Source organism: Mustela lutreola, chromosome 15, assembly GCF_030435805.1.
Source record: "Mustela lutreola isolate mMusLut2 chromosome 15, mMusLut2.pri, whole genome shotgun sequence".
NCBI classification, from domain to species: domain Eukaryota; kingdom Metazoa; phylum Chordata; class Mammalia; order Carnivora; family Mustelidae; genus Mustela; species Mustela lutreola.
Window position 1 is genome coordinate 42965913 of NC_081304.1, and position 26951 is coordinate 42992863.

The window sequence follows — 26951 nt, forward strand, 5'->3', positions numbered from 1 at the left end:
ATGAGCCATCTTTACATATGCTTATTTCCCATCTGTATATTTTCTTTGTTAAGGTGTCAGGGTGTTAGGCCCATTTGTAAATCAGGTTTTATGTTTCCTAATTGTTGAATTTTAAGAGTCCATTGGGTCCAGGGCTTTGCTTTATTAGGAAATTTTTGATTACTGATTCAATCTACTTGTAAGTAATACTATTCGGATTTTCTATTTCTTCATGGCTTGGTCTTGGTAGGTTTTGTATTTTCAGAATTTACCCTTTTCATCTAATTTGTTGACATATAGTTGTTCATAGTACTCTCTTAAAATTCTTTTATTTCTGTAGAATCAGTAGTAATGTCCCCTGTTAATTTCTGATTTTAGTATTCTTTTTTCCTTAGGCCATCTAACTTAAAGGTTCATCAATTTTATTGATCTTTTTGAAAAACCAACTTTTGATTTCATTGATTTTCCCTGTTATTTTTCTGTTCTCTATTTTATCTCTGCTTTAATCTTTATTATTTCCTTACTTCTACTACATTTAGGTTTAGTTTGTTCTTTTTCTAGTTCCTTAAGTGGTTAAGTTAGGTTGTTAATTTGAGAATTTTTTTTTAATGTAAGTCTGCATAACTACAAATTTCTGAGCATTTTTTTTTTTTTTTACTTGGCCCCATAAGTTTTGATATGCTGTATTTTTATCTTCATTCAACTCTAGGTATTCTAATTTCCCTTGTGATTTATTCTTTGATCCATTGTTGTTTAGAAATATGTTGTTTAATTTCCCCAACTTTGTGAATTTTCTAATTTTTTGTTTTTATTTTTGAGGGAAAGGAAGAGGGAGGGGGAGACGTAGGGCTCGATCTTACAACCCTGAGATCATGGCCTGAGCTGAAATCAAGAGTCTGGTGCTTAACCAACTGAGCCACCTAGGCGCCCTTAGTTTTCCTTTTTTGTTACAAATTTCTGACTTTATTGCATTGAGATCAGAGAGGATTCTATGTATGATATCTGCCTTTTTAAATTTATTGAGACTTGATTTGTGACCTAACATATGTTAAGAAAGTATCCCACGGACCCTTGAAAAGAATATGTATTCTGTTGTTGGGTAGAGTGTTCTGTAATTGTATATTAAATCTGGTTGGTTTATTGTGTTAAGTTCTCTATTTCCTTATCTTCTATCTGGTTGTTCTCTCCATTATTAATGGAATATTAAAGTCTCCAAATATTATTGTAGAACTGTTAATATCTTTTCACTTCTGTCAATTTTCACTTCATATATTTTAATGACCTTTTATTTGGTTTTGTAAATGTTTATAATTGTTAAATCTTCTTGCTGTTTTGAACTTTTATTAGTATATAACGTCATTCTTTGTCTCATAACCTTTTTTGACTTAAGTTTTTTGATTTATAAATCTTTGTGAACTCAGTTTTTCATTTTTCTTAAGTGTGGATGAAATTATTGGGATCATAGGGCAGGTATATGTTGAGTTTTATGACCAATTCCCAGATTTTTCCTTAAGAAGTAAAAATTTTACGCGCCCATCAGTAGCGTATGGTAATTCTGTTTATTTCATGTTCTTTCCAACATTAGGTGTTTGTTGACAGTCATTTTAATTTGAGTCATTCTGGTGGATGTATAATAGTATTTCATTAAGGTTGTAATGTATATTTCCCTGATGATTGGTGATAGTATGTTTTCATAGACTTAATGGTCAGTCACATATCTTTGGGAAGTGTTTGTTGAGATGTATTGCACATTTCTTAAAAACTAGGTTATTTTTCTTTTTGGGTTTTATGAGTTCTTTGTAGGTCCTGGGTACTTACCATTATTATATGTTTTGTGAATATTTTCTTCCAGAATTGGAAAATTACATTTATTCTGTAGTTTGTTGGGTATAATGATCAATGCATGTCAAGCTGAGAACATATATTGATTATAGTCTTCAGATCTTTTGCATCCTTTCTAATTTCATTTGTTTTGGTGTGCATGTTCTATCAGCAGCTCAGAGATGTGTTTTCAGATCTCTTCTGATTGTGCATTTATCTGTTTTTCCTTTTATCGCTCTCTTACTTTCTAAGCTGTGTTATTAGGAATGTACAAATTTTGGCTTATTGTATCTTCTTGTTGAATTGTCCCATTATCAGTACAAAATTTCACTCTTTATCTTTCATAGTATTTCTTGCTTTAAAATCTACTTTGACGTTAATCAGACATTTTTCTTTGGCAAATGCTTGCCTGCTATTTCTTTAGGGAGCCTGGGTGGTTTAGTTGGTTAAGTGTCCAGCTCTTGATTTTGGCTCAGCTCATGATCTCAGGGTTGTGAGATTGAGCCCTGCTTGAACCAGTGGGTTAAGCATGGAGCCTGATTATGATTGTCTCCCCCTCTTTCCCTGCCCTCCCCCCCCAAAATTAAAAAATATGAACTGTTTCTCATCTTTGTTGTCTTTTTCCTCCAGAATTTTTCCACCTTTATTGTGATGTGATTGATACATAATATTGTGTAAGTTTAAGGTGTCCAGTGTGTCAATTTGATACATTTATATATTGTAAAATGATAACCACTATAATATCATTAACACCTCCTTCTTGTCACCTAATCATCATTTCCTTTTTATAGTGAGAACATTTAAGATCTACTCTCTTAGGAACTTTCAAGTGTATAATATGGTATTATTAGCTGTAATCACCATGAATTGAATTCCCAGAATTTGTTAATCTTATAACTGGAAGTTTATATCCTTTGACCAGTATTTCCCCATTTTCCCCCACTTCCCAACCCCTGGTAACCACTATTTTACTCTGTTTCTGAGTGCAGCTTCTGTAGATTCTACATAAAAGTGACAATATACATTATTTTTCTTTGTCTTTTTAAGTTTATTTATTTATTTAAGTAGTCTGCACCCAACATGGGGCTTGAACTCACGACCCTGAGATCAAGAGTCCCATGCTAATCCAACTGAGCCAGCCAGATGCCCTGTATTTGCCTTTTTCTGTCTCACTTATTTTACTTAGCATAATGCCCTCAAGTTTCATCCAAGTTGTTGGTTCTTCCTCGTGGCTGAATTAATATACTGTGGTGTGTGTGTGTGTGTGTGTGTGTGTGTGTGTGTGTGTACCGCATTTTTATCATTCATCCTTTGACAGAATCTTCTGGTTATTTCTGTATCTTGTCTACTGTGAATAAGGCAGTGAATTTGGGGCTGCAGGTATCTCTTCAAGATCTTGAATTCAGTTCTTTTGGGTATGTACCCAGAAGTAGGATTGGCTAGGTCATATGGTAGTTCTATTTTTAATTTTTTGACAAACTTCCTTTTTGGTTTCCATAGTGTTTGTACCAATAAGCAGTGCACAAGGTTTCCCTTTTCTGCACACTCTTGCTGATACTCATTATCACTTGTCTTTTTGATAAGAGCCATTCTAACAGGTTGGAGGTGATATCTAATTGTAGTTTTGAATTTCCCTGATAATTAGTTATGTTGAGCACCTTTTCATTTATTTACCTGTTGGTCATTTGTAAGTCTTTTTTTGAAAAATGTCTATTTAGGTACTCTGTCCGTTTTTTAATTGGGTTAGTTTTTGACTATTTAGTTTTGTGAGCTTGTTATAAACATTTTGGATATTAACCCCTATCATGATTTGCAAATGTTTTCTTCCATTCCATTGATTGCTTTTTCATTTTGTTGATTGTTTTGCCATGCACAGATTTTTAATTTAATTTAGTCCCACTTACTTATTTTTGCCTTTGTTTCTTGTGCTTTGGGTGTTCTATCCCAAAAATTGCTGCTAAGAACAAAGGGGCTTTTTCTCTATTTCATCTTTGTTTTAATTGAGTTATTTTACCCATTAATATTTTATGTAGTTACTGCTTATAGGTGGGCATACGTCTGTTTTTTTCTATTTGATTTCTGTTTATTTTGTCTGTTCTTTTGTTACTTGTGCTTGCCATCTTTTTTTTTTTTAAGTGAGCTCTAGGCCCAATGTGGGGCTTGAACTCACCACCCTAAGATTAGGAGTCGCATGCTCTATTGATTGAGCCAGCCAGGCACACCTCTTCTTGCTGTCTTTTCAATTAATCAAGAGTTTATTGTTGTTATTATTGTTGTAAATTTAGGTTTTATTCAGGTATGGGGATGCCAACAGATCAGGTAGAAACAGCCACCGGAAAGATGGTTTTGTTATACTCAACAGATCCAAGAGAAGGGGGCATGCCAGGCCAGAGGGGGCCATCTGGGGAAGCACTGGTATCAGTGAGGAAGCAGACGCAGCAAGGGAAAAACATGGGTAAGAGCATTTATTGTGGTTTCTGTAAGAAGAAACAAGTGAGGCAGGGTGGGCAAGTTTAGGATTATCTAGGGTTTTGTTTTGTTTTTTAAAGATTTTACTTATTTATTGGGGGAGAGGGGCAAAGGAAGAGGGAGAATCAGACTCCTCACTGAGCAGGGAGCTCCTATGCAGGACTCCATCCTAGGATCTCAGGGTTCTGAGCTGAAGACAGACACTTAACTGAATGAGCCACCCAGGTGCCCCTTGTTTTGTTTTGTTTTAAAGATTTTATTTTTAAGTTATCTTTGCACCCACCAAGGGGCTCAGTTCACAGTCCTCAGATCAAGAGTCATATGCTTTACCAGCTGAGCCAGCCAGGTGCCCCTGGGATTATTCTTAAGTGCTTTTAGCAGGCTCTTGGATATAGGAGTTGTCCTTAGTTGTCTAGTATTTGGCCCTGTGGTGATTAAAGCAGAGAACAAAGGCCCTAGACTGGGAGGTAATTAGCCGTAAGGGCTCTGGATTGGTGATTTGTATATGAAAGATGTGCTTGTTTGCTCTTTCTAGGAATTAGCTAACTCTGGTTGTGGCAGTCCCTACCTGTTAGCAAGGCTCCAGACATCAAAGCATCATTACAGCAAAAAAAAAAAAAAAAAAGGCATCAGAGGGGTGGTGCCTGGCTGACTCAGTCGGTAGAGCATACAGCTCTTGATCTTGGGGTTGTGAATTTGAACCCCATATTAGGTTCATATTAGTGTAGATCCTACTTAAAAAGAAAAGACATGAATAATTGACATTTTCCCCCACCATTAAATAAATAAATATACGTGTGTGTGTCTGTCTGTCTGTCTGTCTATGCATGCATGCACATGCATGCATTTCCCTCCTTATTAACCTCTCGGTTATCCATTCTTTTATTATTCTTTTAATCGTCACCCCAAAATTTATATATTCTTCTTTTTTTTTTTTAATGGGGCATCTGGGTGACTTAGTTGTTGGGTGTCTGCCTTCGGCTCAGATTGTGGTCCCGGGATCCTCGTTGGGCTCCCTGCTCGGCGGGGAACCTTCACCATCTCCCACTCCCCCTGCTTGTGTTCCCCCTCTCACTGTGTTTCTCTCTGTCAAATAAATAAAACTAAAATAAAATAAAAATAAAGATTTTATTTATTTATTTGAGAGAGAGAGAGTGTGTGAGCGTACATATAAGCAAGGGGAGTAGGAGAGGGAGAAGCAGGCTCCCCACTGAGCAGGAACCCTGATGGAGGCCTCAGTCCCAGGACCCTGGAACCATGACCTGAGCTGAAGGCAGATGTGTAACTGACTGAGCCACCTAAGTGCCCCAGATATTATATATTCTTTAAAAGAAATTTTTTTTGTTAACATATAATGTATCGTTAGCCCCAGGGGTACATGTCTGTGAGTTGCCAGGTTTACACACTTCACAGTACTCACTGTAGCATATACCTTCCCCAATGCCCATAACCCACTACCCTCTCCCTACCCTTCTTCCCCTAGCAACCTTCAGTTTGTTTTGTGAAATTAAGAGTCTCTGTGGTTTGTCTCCCTCCTGATCCTATCTTGTTTCATTTATTCTTTTCCAAACCCCCAAACTCCCCATGTTGCCTCTCAACTTCCTCATATCAGGGAGATCATATGATAATTGTCTTTCTCTGATTGACGATATTATATATTCTTCACTTGCTATAGTTAACTTAGCACTTGTACCACTTCTCAAACTTTGAAAACTACACTGTTTCAATTGTCTTTCTCCTTTGTGCAATTTTTCTAAAATGTCCATTTGATTCTTTTTTAACATTTTATTTCATTTAATTAATTTAATTTTTAAAAGATTTTATTTATTTATTTGACAGAGATAGAGAGGGAATGCAAGCAGGGGGAATAGGAGAGAGAGAAGCAGGCTTCTTGCCAAGCAGGGAGCCCAACACTGGGCTCGATCTCAGGACCCTGGGATCATGACCTGAACTGAAGGCAGTTGTTTAAGCAACTGAGCCAACCAGGTGTCCCTATTTTTAAATAAATAAAACCATTACAGGGCTTGATCGCACAATCCTGAGATCATGACCTGAGCTGAAATCAGGTCAGGTGCTTAACCAGCTGAGTCACCCAGGTAACCCTAATTTACATTTTTTTAAGAAAAGTTTTTATTTATGTATTTGAGAGAGAGAGCATGTGTGAGATCACAGAAGGCCAGAGGGAGAGGGAGAAAGAATCTGAAGCAGACTCTGCACTCAGTGGGGAGCCTGATGCAGAGCTTGATCTCATGACAGAGAGTTCATGACCTGAGCCAAAACCAAGAGTGGATGTTCAACCAATTGAGCCACCCAGAAGCCCCTGCAGATTTATGAGCTTTTCAACTCCCTTTTTTGAGATGATGCATTGTAAGTCTCAGACATTTTGGAAGCTCCTGTTCCTGGTCTCTGTCTCTTTAGCTTACTTTTCTCCTTGGATTCTTTTCTTCTGTACCACAAGTTCAGGGATAAAGCTGCAGTAAATTTACACCTCATTTTATGTATTGTTTTTCTCTGAAGCAGTCTAGTCTCTCTCAAGCATTCTAGTCTCTAAAACCTGCCTGCATTTGTTACTCTTAAATAGTTTCATGCAGTCATTTTATATATATTGCCTGCTTTTATAGTTGTTTTGGGCAAGTATTAGTAGTGAGGTTTTCTTAGGTTAACGTTTGTTGTTGTTTGGACTTGCATGGACTTTTCTTTTTTGTAGATTTCTTTAATTAATTAATTTTGAAAGATATTATAATTAATGTCTTTATATAATTGAAATTATATATCATATATAATTATATATATAAATGAATATATAATTAATTGAAAGATAGAGTGAAAGAGAGAGAGAGCACAAGCAGGGGGAGTGGCAGAGGGAGAAAGAGAAGGAGAAACAGGCTCCCCACTGAGCAGGGAGCCCCACATGGGGCTTGATCCCAGGACCCTGAGATCATGACCGGAGGCCAAGGCAGACGCTTAACTGATTGAGCCACCTCGGTGCCTCTTGCATGGAATTTTCATATATTATTCTGTAAATATGTGTTTTGGAGCAATGGGTATTTCATTGTTAATAATGGAAAATATAGAATTTCTGTAGATTTTTTCTCTTCTTTAGACTTGCCCACATGATCTTGTCCAGTGGAGAGAGTAATGTTATGATCCTTTTCCTTGCATTAAGGTACTGAGTTAAATCACATACTAGCAAAATACCAGTGATTTAAAATTTTTAAACCTATAAAATTGTATTATCTTCAATCCATAACTTGTCAGTAGTCTTTTTTGAAGTGATTAAAGCAGGTAGGTTTTAAATTAGGGTTGTAGTGGGGACTAAGGATGTAGAAGAGAAAAGTGAAAAGAAAAGATAAGCAAGGGCTCTCAAAGACAGTCCCCTACACTATACTAAGAAATGTAGATTTGAGATTTAAAGAAAATTTTTTTAAATTTATTTGGCAGATGGAGACCACAAGTAGGCAGAGAGGCAGGCAGAGAGAGAGGAGGAAGCAGGCTCACCACCGAGCAGAGAGCCCCATGCAGGGGTCCATCCCAGGACGCTGGGATCATGACCCGAGCCAAAGGCAGAGGCTTTAACCCACTGAGCCACCCTGGTGCCCCAGAAATGTAGATTTGATTCTTTAGTCTTCAGGGAACCACTGACATGCAAGAGAAATACTGTATTTCCATTTGTGATATAGAAGGTTTATTCTTGCAGCAATGTGGAGGGAAGATTGGCCTTGTCAAAAAATCAAAGAAAGGATTCTGATTTTGAAGCTTTTCTGATAATTTAGGAAAGAAATCCTAAGGGCTTGGTGTGCTGGGGTGGCTCAGTTGGTTGTGTCTGACTCTTTATTTCTGCTCAGTTGTGATCTCATGGATCGTGGGTTCCAGCCCTGCATGGACTCTGCTCTCAGTGGGGAGTCTCTCTCTTCTCCCTCTCCCTCTGCTTCTGCATGTGTGCAGGCATGCTCTCTTTTCTAAAATAAATAAATAAATCTTAAAAAAAAAAAATACTGAGAGTTTAAACTAGTTAGTGTCAGTGAGGGTAGAAAGGTGAGTCCACATTTTTTTCTTTTCTTTTTTTTTTTTTTTGTTAAATAAGCTCCATGCCTCTCTCTGCATGCATTTCTTTCTACTTGTGATCTCTCTCTCTCTCTCTGTCAAATAAATAAATAAAATCTTTAAAAAAAAATGGTCTCAGGGTCCTGGGATCAAGCCCCGTATTGGGCTCTCTGCTTGGCGGGGAGCCTGCTTTCCTCTCTCTCTCTGCCTGCCTCAATGCATACTGTGATCTCTCTCTCTCTCTCTGTCAAATAAATAAAACTTTTAAAAAAGAAAGAAGCTCCATGCCCAATATGGGTCTTGAACTTCTGACCCTGAAATCCAGAATCTTACCCTCTTACCAACTGAGCCAGCGAGGCATCCCGTGAATACACATTTTTGAACTAAAATTTAAATTGATACAAAAGAAAACTTGTTTTCTGGTAAGATAAGAGGGTGCACGTTGTATTGCCTTCCCTATGGAAGAGAATTATTATGTATATAGGTGGGTAATTCCCTAGAGCTTAGACCTCCTTATATGATTGTTTCTGGAGTTGTCCTACCCAGATTGGAGTATTTCAGAGACCTGTGGCTGGGAGAGAAGTTTCATAGTCTCCTAAGTAAGTACTGCATAGGAGCAACAAAAGCAAATTGGTCTAAAGCTAGATATCAGGAGCTAGCTTACAAGAGACTCAGTTAAACACCATGTGTGATCCTAGATTGGAAAAAAATTCCTATTAAAGGAAAGAATTCCTATTAAAGGAAAGATAGTTGGTGAAATTTGAATATAGACTATATTTGCACTAAATAATAGTATATCAGTGCTAAATTTCCTAAATTTGGTAAGGTGCTGTGGTTATTTAAGAGAATGTTTTTCTTATCAGGAGAAATAATGAAGTACTTTAGAATCACAGTACTTTGGAATGTGTATTCTCAAATCATCTTCAATAATAAGTAATGACAATGTGGTGATAATATGTATCTTTGAAAGTTTCAAAGCAAGTGTGGCAAAATGTTAACTGAAGATTTATCTATAGTAGGGTCTGGGAAGTTACAGCTTATGGGCCAAATCCAGCCCATGAACTACTTTTGCTCAACTTCCAAATTAAGAATGGTTTTTCCAGGGGCACCTGGCTGCTTCAGTCAGGTAGAGTATTTGACTCGTGACCTTGGGATTTTAAGTTTGACCCTCATATTGGGTGTAGAGATTATTTAAAAAATAAAATCTTAAAAAAGGATTTTCATATTTAGAAAAAAAAAGGAAGAAGAAAATGCAACAGAAAAAGAAAGATAATATGTATTTGGCCCACAAAGCATAAAATATTTAGTATCTTGATCTTTATAGAAAAAGTTTGCGGACTTCTGACCTAGTAGAAGGCATAAGAAAGGTTCACTGAGCTATACTGACTTTACTCTATGTTTGACCTATTTTCATAACAAAATGAGTGAGGAAAACAAGATAAGTGTTGTTTTAGGAAGTCAAGAAACCTAGGTTTAGGTTAAGACCACCCATCAGGAACCACTGCATGAAAGCATCAAGGAATCAAGGGCAACTACTCAAAGCAGGTGTTTTCTGCTAATTGTTTTGATATCTGGAAGACATATACCAGGTAGATGAGCAAAGTTTGAATGCAGCCGAGAATTAAATATTTTTGCCATAATTCCTTTTCTGGGTCACTGACTTTTGTTATTTCGTGGTATCAGATAAACCTGTGTGTGTGTGTGTGTGTGTGTGTGTGTGGCATGTGTGAGTGTGTACGCATGAATGAATGCTTTGGTTTTTGTTTCCTCTCATCCCTACCCAATGATAGGGCTTACTGTGTGGTGTTTGCCTTTATGGTATATAGAGAGAGGAAGGACCCTCTCGCCAAATTTTTTTAGATGGCTAAAAGCAGTTTTTATAACATTTCTGAATTTTCATTAATTGATAGTAAGGATCACCTTAAGTTTTAAAATATTCCAGTTGAGCCAGCTTTGCTGGCTCATCAAGCAAGCTCATCAAGCAGGGGTTGCTGTTGAAAGCAGACCAGAGTCAGATATCAAAAAGGACTGTTATCTCTAGATTGCCAGGAAGATAAAAATTTCTCTTTTAGTTTCTAGTACTTAAGTAGAACCAGTATATGAGTAGATGGGTTAGAGAGCACTGGCTTGGGACCCAGGTAGCTTGCTAACAAATATGACAGAACATGTATGATCCTGGTAGATTCATTTTTCTTTGTTTAAAAAAATGGGATGTATTATTTACCTCTTTTTGTACTGTAAGATTTTACTAATCATCTTTTGTGGCTTGTCAAGTTTTATATTTTCAGTGGTTACAGCACATTGTGTAGTGTTAGTAAAAGATACGGGGAGCCTGGGTGGCATAGTCATTTGGGCATTCAGCTCTTGATTTTGGCTCAGGTCATGATCTCAGTGTCGTGAGATTGAGGCATGCTCTGGGCTCTGCATTCAGCAGAGACTGCTTCAGATTCTCTCTTCTTCTCTCCTGATGCCCCAGTGCACTCTCTCTCTCCCCTTCTAAAGTAAATAAATAAATCTTTTTTAAAAATAAGAGAAGGGGCGGGGCGCCTGGGTGGCTCAGTGGGTTAAAGCCTCTGCCTTCAGCTCAGGTCATGATCTCAGGATCCTGGGATCGAGCCCCGCATCGGGCTCTCTGCTCGGCGGGGAGCCTGCTTCCCCCCCTCTCTCTCTGCCTGTCTCTCTGCCTACCTGTGATCTCTATCAAATAAATAAATAAAATCTTTAAAAAAAAAAAAAATAAGAGAAGGGGCGCCTGGGTGGCTTAGTGGGTTAAGCCGCTGCCTTCGGCTCAGGTCATGATCTCAGGGTCCTGGGATCGAGTCCCGCATCGGGCTCTCTGCTCAGCAGGGAGCCTGCTTCCCTCTCTCTCTCTCTCTGCCTGCCTCACCATCTACTTGTGATTTCTCTCTGTCAAATAAATAAATAAAATCTTAAAAAAATAAATAAATAAATAAATAAAAATAAGAGAAAATGCATAAATATGTAAAAAGATCTAGAAAGACCATTTACATGTAACTAATTGATGGTGATTTCAGATCATTCTTACTGGTTCATTGAAATAGCTCCTGAGTGGATCTTCACAGTTTCCTGGTTTGAAACAGAATGATATTCATATCATCTGTATATATTTCCTTTTTCCTCCTCTTTTTTTGCTCTCTACAGCATCCAGTTTGTCTTTAGACCTGCAGCCAATCTTGACTTCCTTTACTCTCAGGCAGTGAGAATAGATGACATGTAGTATTGTGCTCTTTAATTACTTATAGGTCAAGTATTTTGTTATGTATATATATATGAACGCTTTAAAAAAATATTCTGACTGTTATCTTATTATTCTCTATGAGAGGAATATCCCATCCTCTTTTCAGTTCATTTGTTGATTTTTTTTTTTTTTTTTGGAAGATCTTATTTATTTATTTGACAGAGAGAGACACAGTGAAAGAGGGAACACAAATGGTGGGTGGGAGAGGGAGAAGCAGGCTTCCTGCTGAGCAGGGAGCCTGATGAGGGGCTTGATCCCAGGACCCCAGGATCATGACCTGAGTTGAAGGCAGACACTTAATGGTTGAGCCACTCATTTGTTGGTATTAACGGTTGAGCCACTCAATTGTTGGTATTAATCACTTCCATGAAAAATGTAGAAATCATGTACTCCTCTCTATATCATTTGTTGTTCTTATATATTACATCTACATACATTAGATTCATTTAAAAAGTTTTAATTTTTTTATTTTTAAGTAATCTTTACACCCAATGTAGGGCTTGTACTCTGTCCTGAATTCGAGAGTTGTAGGCTCCACCAGCTAAGCCAGGCAGTGCCCCACATCTGCATATATTATAAATCAAGAATTCAGTGTCATTATTTTTGCTTTAAACAGTCATATGTATTTTAAAGAATCTAAGAGGAAAATATTTTTAAAGTTTATCCACATATTTACTGTATTATATACAACATGATAGTTTACTTTGGAAATTCCCAGTTTACAAAAGGACTTCCAGAGCTAATAGGTGAGTTTGCAGGATACAAGAGCAATGAACAGAAGCCCATTGTATTTCTGTATGCTGACAGTGAACAAGTGGAATTTCTTTCATGCTAAAAGTACTATTTTTTTTTAAAGATTTTATTCATTTATTTGATAGACAGAGATCACAAGTAGGCAGAGAGGCAGGCAGAGAGAGAGGAGGAAGCAGGCTTCCTGCTGAGCGGAGAGCTGATGCGGGGCTCTATTCCAGGACCCTGGGATCATGACCTGAGCCGAAGGCAGAGTGCTTTAACCCACTGAGCCACCCAGGAGACCCTAAAAGTACTATTTATAGTACTCACAATATGAAATACTTGAGTTTAAATCCAACAAAAAACATGCATGATTTGTAGTCTGAAAACCACTAAACACTGAAAAAAAATCAAAGGAGACCTGAATATTTGAAGAGATATATTGTGTTAATGGATTGGAAGGCTAAATAATATTATCTCCAAATTGATATAGATTCAATGCATTCTAAATCAAAATCCCAGCAGGCTTCTAAAATAAATATTGACAAGAATATTCTAAAAATTTTAGGAAAAGTGAAGGAACTAGACTAGCCAAAGCAATTTTGAAAAAGAAAACAAGTTGAAAGAACTCATATCATTTGATTTTAAAAACCTACTGTAATCAAGATGGTATGATACTGTTGAAAGGATAAATATGTAAGTTAATCAAGCAGAACAGAGAGTCCAGAGAGAGACCCATACAAATAGAGTCAACAGATTCTTGGCAAAGGTGCAAAGACAAATCAATGAAGAAAAGGTAGTCTTTTCAACACATGATGCTAGAGCATCTAGACATCCATATGCACAAAAATAAACTTTGAGGGATACTTGGATGGCTCAGTTGGTGAAACATGTGACTCTTGATTTTGGGGTTGTGAGTTTGAGCCCCATCTTGGGTATTAAGATTACTTGAAAATAAAATCTTTAAAAAAAAAAAAAACAGGGGCGCCTGGGTGGCTCAGTGGGTTAAGGCCTTTGCCTTCGGCTCAGGTCATGGTCTCAGGGTCCTGGGATCGAGCCCCACATCGGACTCTCTGCTCAGCGGGGAGCCTGCTTCCCCCCGCTTTCTCTCTGCCTGCCTCTCTGCCTCTTGTGATCTCTCTCTCTGTCAAATAAAGAAATCAAATCTTAAAAAGAAAATTAAAAAACAAAGTTCAAAATTATAAAATAAATAAAATAGGGGCACCTGGGTGGCTCAGCTGGTTAGGCATCTGCCTTTGGCTTGAGTCATGGTGTGGAGGTCCTGGATGTAAGGCCTGGACCCAGCTCCCTGCTTGGTGGGGAACCTGCTTTTCCCTTTCCCTCTGTTGTACGCAAACGCACTCTTACTCTGTCTCAAATGGGTGGATACAATCTTTAAAAAAAAAAAAAAAAAAAAAGTAAAAAATAAAAGTAGACTTTGACTAATAGCTTATATAAAAATGAATGGAAAATGGATCATATTGATAAACTTAAAGCCTATAAAGCTTCTAGAATAAAATATAGGAGAAAGTCTTTAACACCAGAAGCAGTATCTATAAAAGACAAAATTTATAAATTGAATTATATCAAAATAAAAACTTGTTTTCTAAAAGATACTGTAAAGAGATGAAAAGAAAGCCACAGACTGGCAGAAAATATTTTTAAGTCACATATCTGACAAAGGATTTGTATCCAGAAAATACAAAGAACTCTTGGGGCACCTGGATGGCTCAGGTCATGATCTCACGGTCCTGGGATCAAGCCTTGCATCAGGCTCCACACTCAGCTGGAGTCTGCTTGAAGATTCCCTCTTGCCCTCTCCCTCTTCCCCTTCCCACCCCTGCCCTCACGTGTGCTCTCTATAACATAAAAATAAATCAGAAAAATGAAGAACTCTTCACAGCTCAACAGTAAGAAAATAACCTAATAAAAGTTGAACAGAAGGTCTAAACAGACACAACCTGCCACAATACACATGGTTAATAAACATGTAAAAAGATATTCAACATTATCAGTTTTTAGGGAAATACAAATTAAAACCACAGTGAGATACCACTGTATGCCTATTAAAAAGACTTAGAAATAAAGATGAACTGAAAGAAATATAGGCAATGCCAAGTACTGATAAGTATGTGGAGCAATTGGAAATCTCATTAATTGCTGGTAGGAATATAAAATGGTCTTGTCACTGTGGAAAATGGTTTGGCAGTTTTTAAATGAAGTTAAACATACTATTATCATATGACCCAGCATTCCCACTCATAAATACTAATCCAAGAGAAATGAAAACTCAGGTTCACACTAAACATCAATGTTTAATGGCAGTGTTATTCATAATTGCCAGAAATTGCAGTCTACTTCAGTGTACATGCCACAAAGAGTGAATTTTACCTGTTTATTAAATATTCATTAATTAAAAAATTATTTTTTCAAAAGACTTTTTAATTTATTCATTTGAGAGAGACAGAGTGAGCAAGAACACAGCAGGGGGAGGGGCAGAGAGAGAAGGAGAAGCATATTCCCTGCTGAGCAGGGTGTCCTATGTAGGGCTCAGTCCCAGGACCCTGGGATCATGACTTGAGTTGAAGGCACATGCTTAACTGACTGAGCCACCGAGGTACCCCAGTTCATTAATTTTCATTAAAAAATAAAACAGGGGCAACCTGGGTGGCTCAGTGGGTTAAGGCCTCGGCCTTTGGCTCAGGTTATGATTCCAGAGTCCTGAGATCAAGCCCTGTGATCAGGCTCTCTGCTCAGCGGGGAGTCGGCTTCCCTTCTTCTCTCTCTGCCTGCTTCTCTGCCTACTTGTGATCTCTCTCTGTCAAATAAATAAATAAATCTTTTAAAAATAAAAGAAATAAAAAATAAACAAAACCACACACACACAAACTATGAGGGGAAATACAAATGGACTACCAACTATAACAAATGAACCTAACTGTATTATAAATGAATAACATAAACACACAGAAATGGGTAAGAGAGAAAAGAACTAATCTGAAATGATTTTGGAAACGGTGTTTTGGCTGAATAAGGCTGAAGACAAAAAGAACTCTAGTTACTTTGTTACTCATAAGGATATGGTTCAGCAATTCTGAAACTATATAGTAGATGTGAATAAATAAGTAAGTGTATTATAGATAATGAGAGCCAGTTTTCTTAACTGTCCAAGAAGGCAGTTACAAATAAGGAAAGGGGGAAGGTTAGATAATAACCCTGTGGTTTTAGATTAGAGTTGTGAAGGTATTAGTAGGAACTCACTTTCTCTCACATATCACAGATTGGGGGGGGATGTGTGTGTGTGTGTAGGTATATATATATATGAGAAATTCCTTTTGTTAAATGTAGAATGACTAAGGGAAATAATTATTGCAACCAAGATTGTCTGATATATGCTAAAATTAGTAGGTTAAAATTTGAGGAGGAAGAGGATATATGCATAATCTAAAGATATTTCTTAATTGAAATGGAAAAATCAGTAGATATGCCTGGCAGACTGCCTTTATTAAGTGGTCAAGGTTAATAGCACCAGTGTAGACATCATGTACCCCTCTCTGACGTGACACTGAGGGCATACCATTTTTGTGTTGTTTTTATTTTAAAGTGCTAAATTTAAATCATGAAGAAATAAACTCAAATTGGGTACTCTTCAAAAGTGTCAAAGTCATAAAAGAAAGGCTGAGTAATTGTCACACAGTGGAAGAGACTAAGGTGATGTGATAACCAAGCAATGTAGGATCCTGGAACAGGAAAAAGTTATTAGTGGAAAAATTGGTAACTTCAAATAAAGCCTTAATTTAGTTAATAGTTAATAATCTTACCAATGTTAATTTGTTAGTTTTGATAATGGTACTACTGCATTACGCAAGATATTAACATTAAAGGAAGCTGGGTGAAGGGTATATGGTAACTACTGTTTTTGCAACATTTCTGTAAGTCTGTAATTATTTCAAAGTTTAAAAAAAAAAGCTCATTAGTAACCAGAAATAGACTTTTCCCCAAAAAGGAAAAAAGGGAGTGTCTGTTGACTTTTTTTCCTTTAGAGAAATAAGTACTTCATAAACAAAAGGTTCAAGGAGAAAAAATTGGTAGCTAAAGAAACATTTATTATTTTAAAGATTGTGATTTTAAAATCAAGCCAGTGAACTATTACTCTAAAGCTATAAAACATCTCTAAAAATTCCTTTCTTAATCTGTAGGGGAAAACCTCCAAACACATTCTTTATTTCTTCTTCCTATTAAAATTACCCCCCCACACAACAAACATTATACAGATGTTTAATATTTTGGCATATTATGGATTTTGTTTGTTTGTTTTTAGTGGGCACCTTTGGAATCAAACCACAATTTAAAATATTTCCCTAGATAAAATGTATTTCGAATTCAAAACAAGTTGAACTTTTGGTATAAACCCAAAATTCCATTTGTAAATTAGACACAAAAAGAATAAAGAATATAATACAAACTCCATCTGTAATTTCACTACCCAGGGACAGCTATTATTAATACTTAGGTATATGTCCTTGAAGAATCTCGTTATGTACCTATGCTGTATGTGTGCATTTGTTATTGCTAGCATTTGTTTAATTTCCAGATTGGACATAAAATGAAGGAAGAGGGACCTAGAAAATGTTTCAAATTAACCTTTTTTTTGGTATTACAGTTTTGTCTGTGTTTATGTTTGTCCTTTCTCCATTTAAACTAATGTGGAGAAATACAGAACAGAGGGAAAATATACCTAGAATCTTAGAATTGGGCCAATTAGAAGAACCACACTGAGGGGGCTCCTGGGTGGCTCAGTCAGTTTAGCATCTGACCTCAGTTCAGGTCACGATCTCGGGGTCCTGTGCTCAAACCCCACTTTGGGCTCTGCTCTGGAGTCTATTTGTCTCTCTCCCTCTGCCCCTTCCCCCACTCATGCTCTCCCTGTGTGTGTCTCTCTCTCAAATAAATAAAAATCTTAAAAGAAAAGAAAAGAAACACATTGGGAAAATCCTGACATATAGCCCATTGTGCTGGTAGTATCTTTTAAATTTACTGCTTTTATTGAATGCAGTTTATGTATAGTAAATATATTGATACTTAGTGTATAGTTTGATGAAATTAGATAAATTATACCCACATAGAATCAAGAAATCAAGATACAGAATGATGGTAGTTGTGGTGGGGAACGGAATGGAAGAGATAGAAGATGGAATGTTACTTGTTTGAATTTACCTTTTCAGTAGGAAGTATTTTATATATTTAAAAATTAAAATTTGGGGCACCTGGTTGGCTCAGTGGGTTAAAGCCTCTGCCTTCAGCTCAGGTCATGATCCCAGAGTCCTGCGATGAGCCCCGCATCAGGCTTTCTGCTCAGCAGGGAGCCTGCTTTCTCCTCTCTCTCTGCCTGCCTCTCTGCCTACTTGTGATCTCTGTCTGTCAAATAAATGAATAAAATCTTAAAAAAAATTTTTTTAAATTAAAATTTAATCAGTTTTTATGGGGTTTATGTCAGAGGCAGACAGGAGCAGTGACTCCAACTGTATTCCAGATATAACCACATTGGAGGAAAGAAAAGAACTAATACAAGTAACTTTTGTACATAATATTTTAACTGTATACCCTCAGTCTGGGAGAAGGAATCTGCAGACAGATCTTCAACTCTTTAATACATTTGTTTCATATTGGTATGGGTGTGACAATTCTGAAAATATGTGTTAAAGGATTGAGCAATGAATAATATTGATATTATATAGAGTTAGGATCCTGACTATGAAAGAAGAGAAATATGGATTCAGGGAAGGTAAGGAACAACCCTGTGGGATTCGATAGATTATATCTCCCCCTGCTTATATATATGGTTATATCCCTCCTCCTATATATATCTCCTTTCTCTGTTACAAGATTGTCACTGCAGTGACACCTCAATATCAGTGAGCACACAGATTTTGAATTCCTCACTAAAGGGAACAAGAGCTCCTTGGAGTAATGGCTCATTCTATTTCAGGGACAGGGAACATTAAAAGATAAGCCTTGGAACATCTTGTGCCAGAAAGTTAAAAAGTGCTTTGGGCGGGGAGGGGAGAAAAAGAAAAGAAAGGAAGAAAAAAAAAAAAAAAGTTGGGGTCTGTTAAAAGGACACTACAGCCACATTGAGGGGCTCCCACTGGCCAAATCCTGGAATATAAGCATCAGTATAAAAATGGTAATGGATTATATAGCCTATTGAATAAAATAGGAATCCATTTTATCCATGACAGATGACAGGTGAATGGATGGATAAAAAGGGAAGGCTTTTGGGGCGCCTGGGTGGCTCAGTGGATTAAGCCACTGCCTTCGGCTCAGGTCATGATCTCAGTTTCCTGGGATCGAGCCCCGCATCGGGCTCTTTGCTCAGCGGAAGCCTGCTTCTCTCTCTCTCTGCCTGACTCTCCGCCTACTTGTGATTTCTCTCTCTGTCAAATAAATAATAAATAAAAAATCTTTAAAAAAAAAAAAAAAAAAGGAAGGCTTTTTCTCTTAATAGAATGCAGATTGTTAAATGTGAAGGGAATGGTGGAATTGAAAAAAAAATCAGCATTTTATAATCATCATAGTGAAGATTGGGTCTAGAACATTCAGTGGTTGCTAAATCTAGAGGGAATCTTTTTTTTTTTTTTTTTTTTTTTTTTTTTTTTTTTTTTTTTTTAAAGATTTTATGTATTTATTTGACAGAGAGAGATCACAAGTAGGCAGAGAGGCAGGCAGAGAGAGAGGAAGGGAAGCAGGCCCCCTGCTGAGCAGAGAGCCCGATGTGGGACTCGATCCCAGGACCCCGAGATCACGACCTGAGCCGAAGGCAGCGGCTTAACCCACTGAGCCACCCAGGCGCCCTAGAGGGAATCTTTGATGAGCAGGATGTTTACATGGTTTGGAAGTATCTCTTCACAGATTACTTGTTAGATATAAGGTAGGAAACAGTAACTATAACTATATACATTGGAAAAGAACAGACAGTGCCTTGAGGAGGTGATGAAAATTAGTAACCTCAGGGAGGAACAGACAGACATTTTATACCTATAGATAGATACCCTGAAAAGGACAATATCACTCTTGTAGTATTTTGGCCAAGAATGTATAACCAGAATCTAATACTGAAGGAATTCCAGACAAATACAAATTTAGTAACATTCTTTAAAATACCACTGTATAGTCTAAAGTGTCATGTATAGTCTTCAGTGTAATGTAACAGTGTCATGAAAGAAAAAGATAGGTTAAGGAATTGGTCTAGATTAAAGAAGACCAACAAGACATGATAACAAAGTACGCGTGATGCCGAAGGGAGGGAAAAACATGATTGTAGACATTATATATTTTTAATCTTTTTAGATGTAATCTGCAAGGGTATCTCATTTTAATTTTGTCATTTAATTTTAATTTAATATTACTAATAAGTTTGAATTTTAATAAATTCTAATCAATTTCTAATTTAAGTATTTTGTTAATTTATTTTTAAGATTTACTTATTTGATAGAGGGAGAGGGAGAGAACAAGCAGGGGCAGTGGCAGGGAGAGGGAAAAGCAGGCTTCCCACTGAGGAGGAAGTGAAGCAGGCCTTGATCCCAGAACCCTGGGATCATGACCTGAGCTGAAGGCAGATGCTATAATGTAAGTTTGAGTGCCTAGATGGCTTAGTCGGTTAAGTGTCTGCCTGGGATCGAGCCCCGCATCTAGCTCCCTCCTCAGTGGAGAGCCTGCTTCTCCTTCTCCCTCTGCCTGTCGCTGCCCCCACTTGTTCTCTCTCTTTGTCTTTGTCAAATAAATAAATAAAATCTTTTTTTTTTAATCTTTTTTTTTTTCAAAGATTTTTATTTATTTGACAGAGATCACAAGTAGGCAGAGAGGCAGGCAGAGAGAGAGAGGGAAGCAGGCTCCCTGCTGAGCAGAGACCCAGATGCGGGGCTTGATCCCAGGGCTCTGCGATCATGACCTGAGCCAAAGGCAGAGGCTTTAACCCACTGAGCCACCCAGGTGCCCAATAAATAAAATCTTTTTAAAAAAGAAACATTTTTAAAGAAGATTTTGTAGTAATAATAGAGTTTTCCTCTGTAATTTCTACCCAGTTCCCCTCATGTTAACATGTTATATAACCGTCTAACATGGTTTGGTCATCGTTATATTTATCAACATTATATTTATCAAAACTGAGAAATCAACATTGATCAAATGATACTCTAAATGTAAGTACTCTACTCAGAATTTTTGAGTTTTTCCATTCTCTCTTTTATATTCTAGAGTCTAATCCAGAAACTTGCATTACATTTAATATACCCACTTTTGAGGCACCTGGGTGGCTCAGTCAGTTAAGCATCTGCCTTCGGCTCAGGTCATGATCTCAGGGTCCTGGGATCGAGCCCCACATTGGGCTCTCTACTCGGCGGGGAGCCTACTTTCCCCTCTCTCTCTGCCTACCTGTCTGTCTACTTGTGATCACTCTCTGCCTGTGTCAAATAAGCAAATAAAAGCTTTAAAAAAAAAAAAAAAAAAGATTTACTCTTTCTCAAAAAATAAAATAAAAAATATACCCACTTTTAATTAATTAATTAATTAATTCTTAGAGATAAAGGTAGGGGAGACCCTTAGGGTCTATACTAGGCACTTCCAATGTACCCAGTTTTAAATCAGGCTTTGTCTTAGCCTAATTAAAAGTTCATCTGGTGGTGCGTCTGGGTGGCTCATTCAGTAAGGTGGTCCACTCTTGGTTTCAGCTCAGCTCATGATCTTCGGGTTGTGGGATTCAACCTCATGTGGGGCTTCACCCTCAGCAGGGAGTATGCTTGGAATTCTCTCTCTTCCTCTCCCTCTGCCCCACCAGCTCATGCTCTCTCTCCCTCATAATAAATCAGGAAGGAAGGAGGGAGATAGAGAAGGGAAGGAAGAAAATGACCGTTTAAAAAAAAACAAAACTGCATCTGGGGGCTCCTGGGTGGCTCAGTTGGTTAAGAGTCCTACAATTTGGACTTGGGTCATGATCTCAGGGTCCTGAGGTCGATCCCCCTCCCCGCCCCCACCATGGGGCTCTGTGCTTAGCAAGGACTTTGCTTAGGATTCTCTCTCCCTCTCCCTTTTCCCCTCCCCGCTTCCCTGCTTCGCTTGTATGCTGTCTCTCTCTCAAATAAATAAATCTTTATTTAACCTTTTTTTTTTAAGATTTTATTTATTTATTTGACAGAGAGACCACTCGTAGGCAGAGAGGCAGGCAGAGAGAAAGTGGGGGGAAGCAGGCTCCCTGCTGAGTGGAGAGCCCAATGTGGGACTTGATCCCAGGACCCTGAGATCATGTCCTGAGCCGAAGGCAGAGGCTTAACCCACTGAGCCACCCAGGTGCCCCAATAAATACAATATTTAAAGAAAATTTCTATATTTTTTCTCTCAACTAAATCACTGAAAGATAAACCTGCTTTTTCTCGCCAGTGTATGAGCTCCTGGATAATTCGATATTTCATTATATATTTTCTCTTTTTTTTAAAATGTGTTTTTAATAGCACTTTTGGTGTCCTTTTTGATATGACAGCTTATAAATGCTTTAATTCTGAGAGAAATAATTGCCTAGATTTAATCTGTTCATTTTAACAATGGTCTTTGCTTTGATTTTTTAGGCACGAGATGTGCGTACCAATGAAGTGGTGGCTATCAAAAAAATGTCTTATAGTGGAAAGCAGTCTACTGAGGTAGGTAAAATGTATGCATTCTTATTCACATATTAGAGAAAGACATGCTATTTTTAAGGGGGATAGATGGGAATCCTTTAAAAAATATACATACATAAAGAAAAGTATACAAATATTTAAGGGTATATCTAAGTGAATTTTCTTTCAGAAACTAAATATGCCCATTAAAGTGTACCTAAAGCCATAAACAGAACATTAATGGCCTCCCAGCTTGTGCCCCTAGCTTTTTATTTTTTAACATATATATGCTGCTGAAGTGAGTTTACTTTTTAAAACTGTGGTTTAATATACTACTTTTTCTGTATCATAGGAGAATCATCAGTTTTTAAATAAGTAAACTAGAATAAGATATATGTGACAGTAGATTATATTGTATATAGTTTTTTAAAGGTCTAGACATTGTTTAAGGCTTATTTTAAACTTTAATAATCAACAGGCAGTTATATCTAGTCTAAAAATAGTGTGTAATAATTTGAAAATTATTGATACTACATTGATACTACTTTAGTTTGCTAACATTCTGATTCTCTTCAGATTATATTTATTCTATTGTGTAAATTATTTTATGACATGTATTCTTTGTGAATCTAGGATTTTTAGACTTCAATTTTTTAAATTAATTATTTTAATTGTGGTAAAATATACACAACAAAATTTATCATCTTAACATCTTTAAATGTACAGTTCATTGGCATTGAAGCCATTCACATTGTCATGCAATCATCACCACCATTCTTCTCCAGAACTCATTTCATCTTGCAGAATTGAAATTCTATACCCATTAAGCAATAATTCCCCATTCTCTGCATCCTCCACCCTTGGAGATTACCATTCTCATTTCTTTCTCTATGAATTTGATCACTCTAGGTGTCTCATGTAAGTGAAATCATGTAGTATTTGACCTTTTGTTACTGGCTTATTTTACTTAGCATAATGTCCTCAGAGTTTATCCATGGTATGGTATGTGTCAGAATTTCCTTTCTTTTTAAGGCCGTATAGAGTGTGTGTGTGTCTGTGTGTAAACTACCACACTTTGTTTATCGATCCATTTTTCAGTGGACAGTTAGGTTGCTTCCCTCATTTGGTTATTGTGCTGCTATGAACTGGCTATGTAAATATTTCTTTGAATCTCTGCTTTCAGTAATTTCAGGTATATGGCTAAGATGGAATTGCTGAGTTAGTGTTTTCTTTTTGAAGATTTTGGTTTTCTGCCTTTTTTGGAAGTTCTGTTTTCTGGTAAATTTAATTTTTGTGAAGATTGTGTTGTGGGTATGGTAACACTATTATGATTATATCACTCTTTCATCATTTTGATACCTAAAAAATTTTTTTAAACTTCCTGAACCTCTAAAAAACTCCCACTTCTTACAAGTTCACTCTAATTTTATTTGCCATTCTATAGCACAGCTGTAGGACTAGCTTTCATAGGCAGATTGTCACTGTGTTGGAGTCTATTTGATTAGTTACACCTAAAAGTTTCATTTAGTTTATCATTTTTTCACATCCAATTATTAGTGTCCTTCATGAAAGTCCTTTTTACCTTGAAGAGTACAGGTTTTTGCTTTGTTCTGAGTTTGGTCCCAGAGCATTCAAATCTGAAATTAAAGCCCATGAAATGTTTTCAGAATTTTGCATTTTATATTGTACACATTTTATATAAAACACTGTAAACTTATTTTGCTGTATTTTGTTGAGGACTTGTGAAATAAAATAAATATATGATCTTAAATTTTAGTACAAAATATTTTTTAAAGTTTTCTATTACGCTGGTAGTTTCTGAGCCTTTAGAAATATGGCCCAAGTTAGTAGAAAAGCTTGAAAAAACTAAAACAAGAACAAAAAGCAGTTTTCTAATTTCCATCACCCATCACTAAGCCTCTAGAATCTTTGAGTATGAATCAAAGGATATGTAATTTTAGAGTTCCCTGGTTGCTTTTTTTTTTTTTTTTAAGATTTTATTTATTTATTTGTCAGCGAGCACAAGCAGGCAGAGTGGCAAGGCGAAGCAGAGAGAGAAACAGGCTCCCCACTGAGCAAGGAGCCTGATGCGGGACTCAATCCCAGGACCCTGGGATCATGACCTGAGCTGAAGACAGTGGCTTAACCCGCTGAGCCACCCAAGCACCTCTCCCTGGTTGCTTCTTAAGAATAACTATGGAGGGGCGCCTGGGTGGCTCAGTGGGTTAAAGCGTCTGCCTTCGGCTCAGGTCATGATCTCAGGGTCCTGGGATCTAGCTCCACCTCGGGCTCTCTGCTCCGTGGGGAGCCTGCTTTCCCTGCCCCCATCCTCCTGCCTGCCTCTCTGCCTACTTATGATCTCTGTCTGTCAAATAAATAAATAAAATCTTAAAAATAAAAAGAATAACTATGGATATGACATAAGGTTGTCATGGAATAGCTTATGGCCAAATACTTATCTGTATTTCCTCAAAGCCGTCGGTGAAGAAGTAAAATATATAAGAAAATGTTTTCATACTGCTTGCTTTTTTCTGTGACCTTTCCTATATAATAACAATTGTTTACTAGCATTTAAGAAAGTATGCATTTAGGAATTTAAATCTCAAAGTAATTATTTGAGTTTAAAAAACATAACCTTAATATTTGATAGAACATATAAGCCAAAGACACAATAGGTGACCTATATGACATGTAAATTACATGTTAATAAAGCTGCAAATAATGGGGAAATTGATGGGACGCCTGGGTGGCCCAATTGGTTAAGGTTAAGTGTCTGTCTTCAGCCTAGCTCTTGATCTCGGAGTCCTGGGATTGAGCCTACAGTCAGGCTTCCTGCTCAGTGGGGAGCCTGCTTCTCCCTCTCCCTTTGCCTCTCCCCCCCAACGCATATTCTCCCCCTCTCTTTAGCTCAAATAAATAAGTAAAATCTTTATTTCTTTTATTTAAATTCATTTAATTAATGTAATGTAGTATTGGTTTCAGAGGTACAGGCCTATGATTCAGCAGTCTTATATAATACCCAGTGCTCATTATATCACATGGCCCTCCTTAATATCCATCACCCAGTTATCCCATCCCTCTACCCCATCCCCTCCAGCACCCTTAGTTTGTTTCCTGTGATTAAGAGTCTCTTAAAGTTTGTCTCTCTGGTTTCGTCTTGGTTTATTTTTTCTTTTCTTCCCCTATGATCCTCTGTTTTGTTTCTTAAATTCCACGTATCAGTGAGATCATATGATAATTGTCTTTCTCTGATTCTGATTGACTTATTTCACTTAACATAGAATCCTCTAGTTCTATCCACGTCATTGTGAATGGCAAGATTTCGTTTTTTTTAAAAGACTTTATTTATTTATTTGTCAGAGAGAGATCACAAGTAGGCAGAGAGAGAGAGGAAGGGAGGCAGGCTCCCTGCTGAGCAGAGAACCCAGTGCAGGGCTGGATCCCAGGACCCTGGGATCATGACCTGAGCTGAAGGCAGAGGCTTTAACCCACTGAGCCACCCAGGTGCCCCAAAATTTCATTTTTTTGATGGTTGCATAATAGTCCTCTGTGTGTGTGTGTGTGTTTCTGTGTGTGTGTTTACACACCACATCTTCTTTATCCATTCATCTGATGGACATCTGGGTCCATTCCATAATTTGGCTATTGTGAACACTGCTTCCATAAACATTGGTGTGCAGGTGCCCCTTCAGATCACTACACTTGTATCTTTTGGGGTAAATACCCAGTAGTGCAGTTGCTGGGATGTCGGGTAGCTCTATTTTTAACTTTCTGAGGAACCTCCATACTGTTTTCCAGCTTCCATTCCCATCAACAGTGTAGGAGGGTTCCCCTTTCTCTGCATTTTTGCCAATAGCTGTCATTTCCTGATGTTAATTTTAGAGATCCTGACTTTAATGTTAACATGTTAATTTTAGAGATCCACAATGCAATACCACATTGTGGTTTTGATTTGTATTTGTATTGTATTTGCATTTGATTTGTATTTCCCTGATACCAAGTGATGTTAAATATTTTTTCATGCGTCTGTTGGCCATTTGTATGTCTTTGGAGAAATGTCTGTTCGTGTCCTCTGCCCATTTCTTGATTGGATTATTTGTTCTTTGGGTATTGAGTTTGGTAAGTTCTTTATAGATTTTTGATACTAACCCGTTATCTGATAAGACATTTGCAAATATCTTCTCCCATTCTATAGGTTGTCTTTTGGTTTTGTCCACTGTTTGCTTTGGTGTGCAAAAATCTTGATAAGTCCTAATAGTTCGTTTTTACCTTTGTTTCTCTTGCTTTTGGAGATGTGTCTAGCCAGAAGTTACTGTAGCCAAGGTCAAAGAGGTTGCTGTGCCTGTGTTTTCTTCCAGAATTTTGATGGATTCCTGTCTCACATTTAGGTCTTCCAGCCATTTTGAGTAAAATCTTTTTTTTTTTTTAATTTTTAATTTTTTATAAACATATATTTTTATCCCCAGGGGTACAGGTCTGTGATTCACCAGGTTTACACACTTCACAGCACTCACCCAAGCACATACCCTCCCCAATGTCCATAATCCCACCCCCTTCTCCCAAAACCCCTCCCCCCAGCAACCCTCAGTTTGTTTTGTGAGATTAAGAGTCGCTTATGGTTTGTCTCCCTCCCAATTCCATCTTGTTTCATTGATTCTTCTTCTACCCACTTAAGCCCCCATGTTGCATCACCACTTCCTCATATCAGGGAGATCATATGATAGTTGTCTTTCTCCGCTTGACTTATTTCGCTAAGCATGATACGCTCTAGTTCCATCCACGTCGTCGCAAATGGCATTTTGAGTAAAATCTTAAAAAAAAAAAAAAAAAGTGGGGGGTGTTGCTTGGGTGGCTCAGTCAGTTAACCAATCCGCCTTTGGCTCAATTCATGATCCCAGAGTCCTGGGATTGAGCCCCATGTCAGGCTCCCTGCTAAGAGAGGGGTCTGCTTCTCCTTCCCCTGCTCTTGCTCTCTCTCTCACCCCTTCAATAAGTAA

General features: G+C 37.4%; 1 protein-coding gene across 4 annotated transcripts in view; it reads left to right on the top strand.

Moving 5' to 3' along the window:
* The window catches only part of TAOK1 (TAO kinase 1), a 175277-nt gene that overhangs the window by 68668 nt on the left and 79658 nt on the right, over positions 1–26951 (top strand). For all 4 annotated transcript variants that reach the window (XM_059148070.1, XM_059148071.1, XM_059148069.1 and 1 more), the window contains one exon: positions 21925–21996. In XM_059148070.1, coding sequence (XP_059004053.1) covers positions 21925–21996 — 72 coding nt within the window. The remainder of the gene's footprint in view (positions 1–21924; positions 21997–26951) is intronic.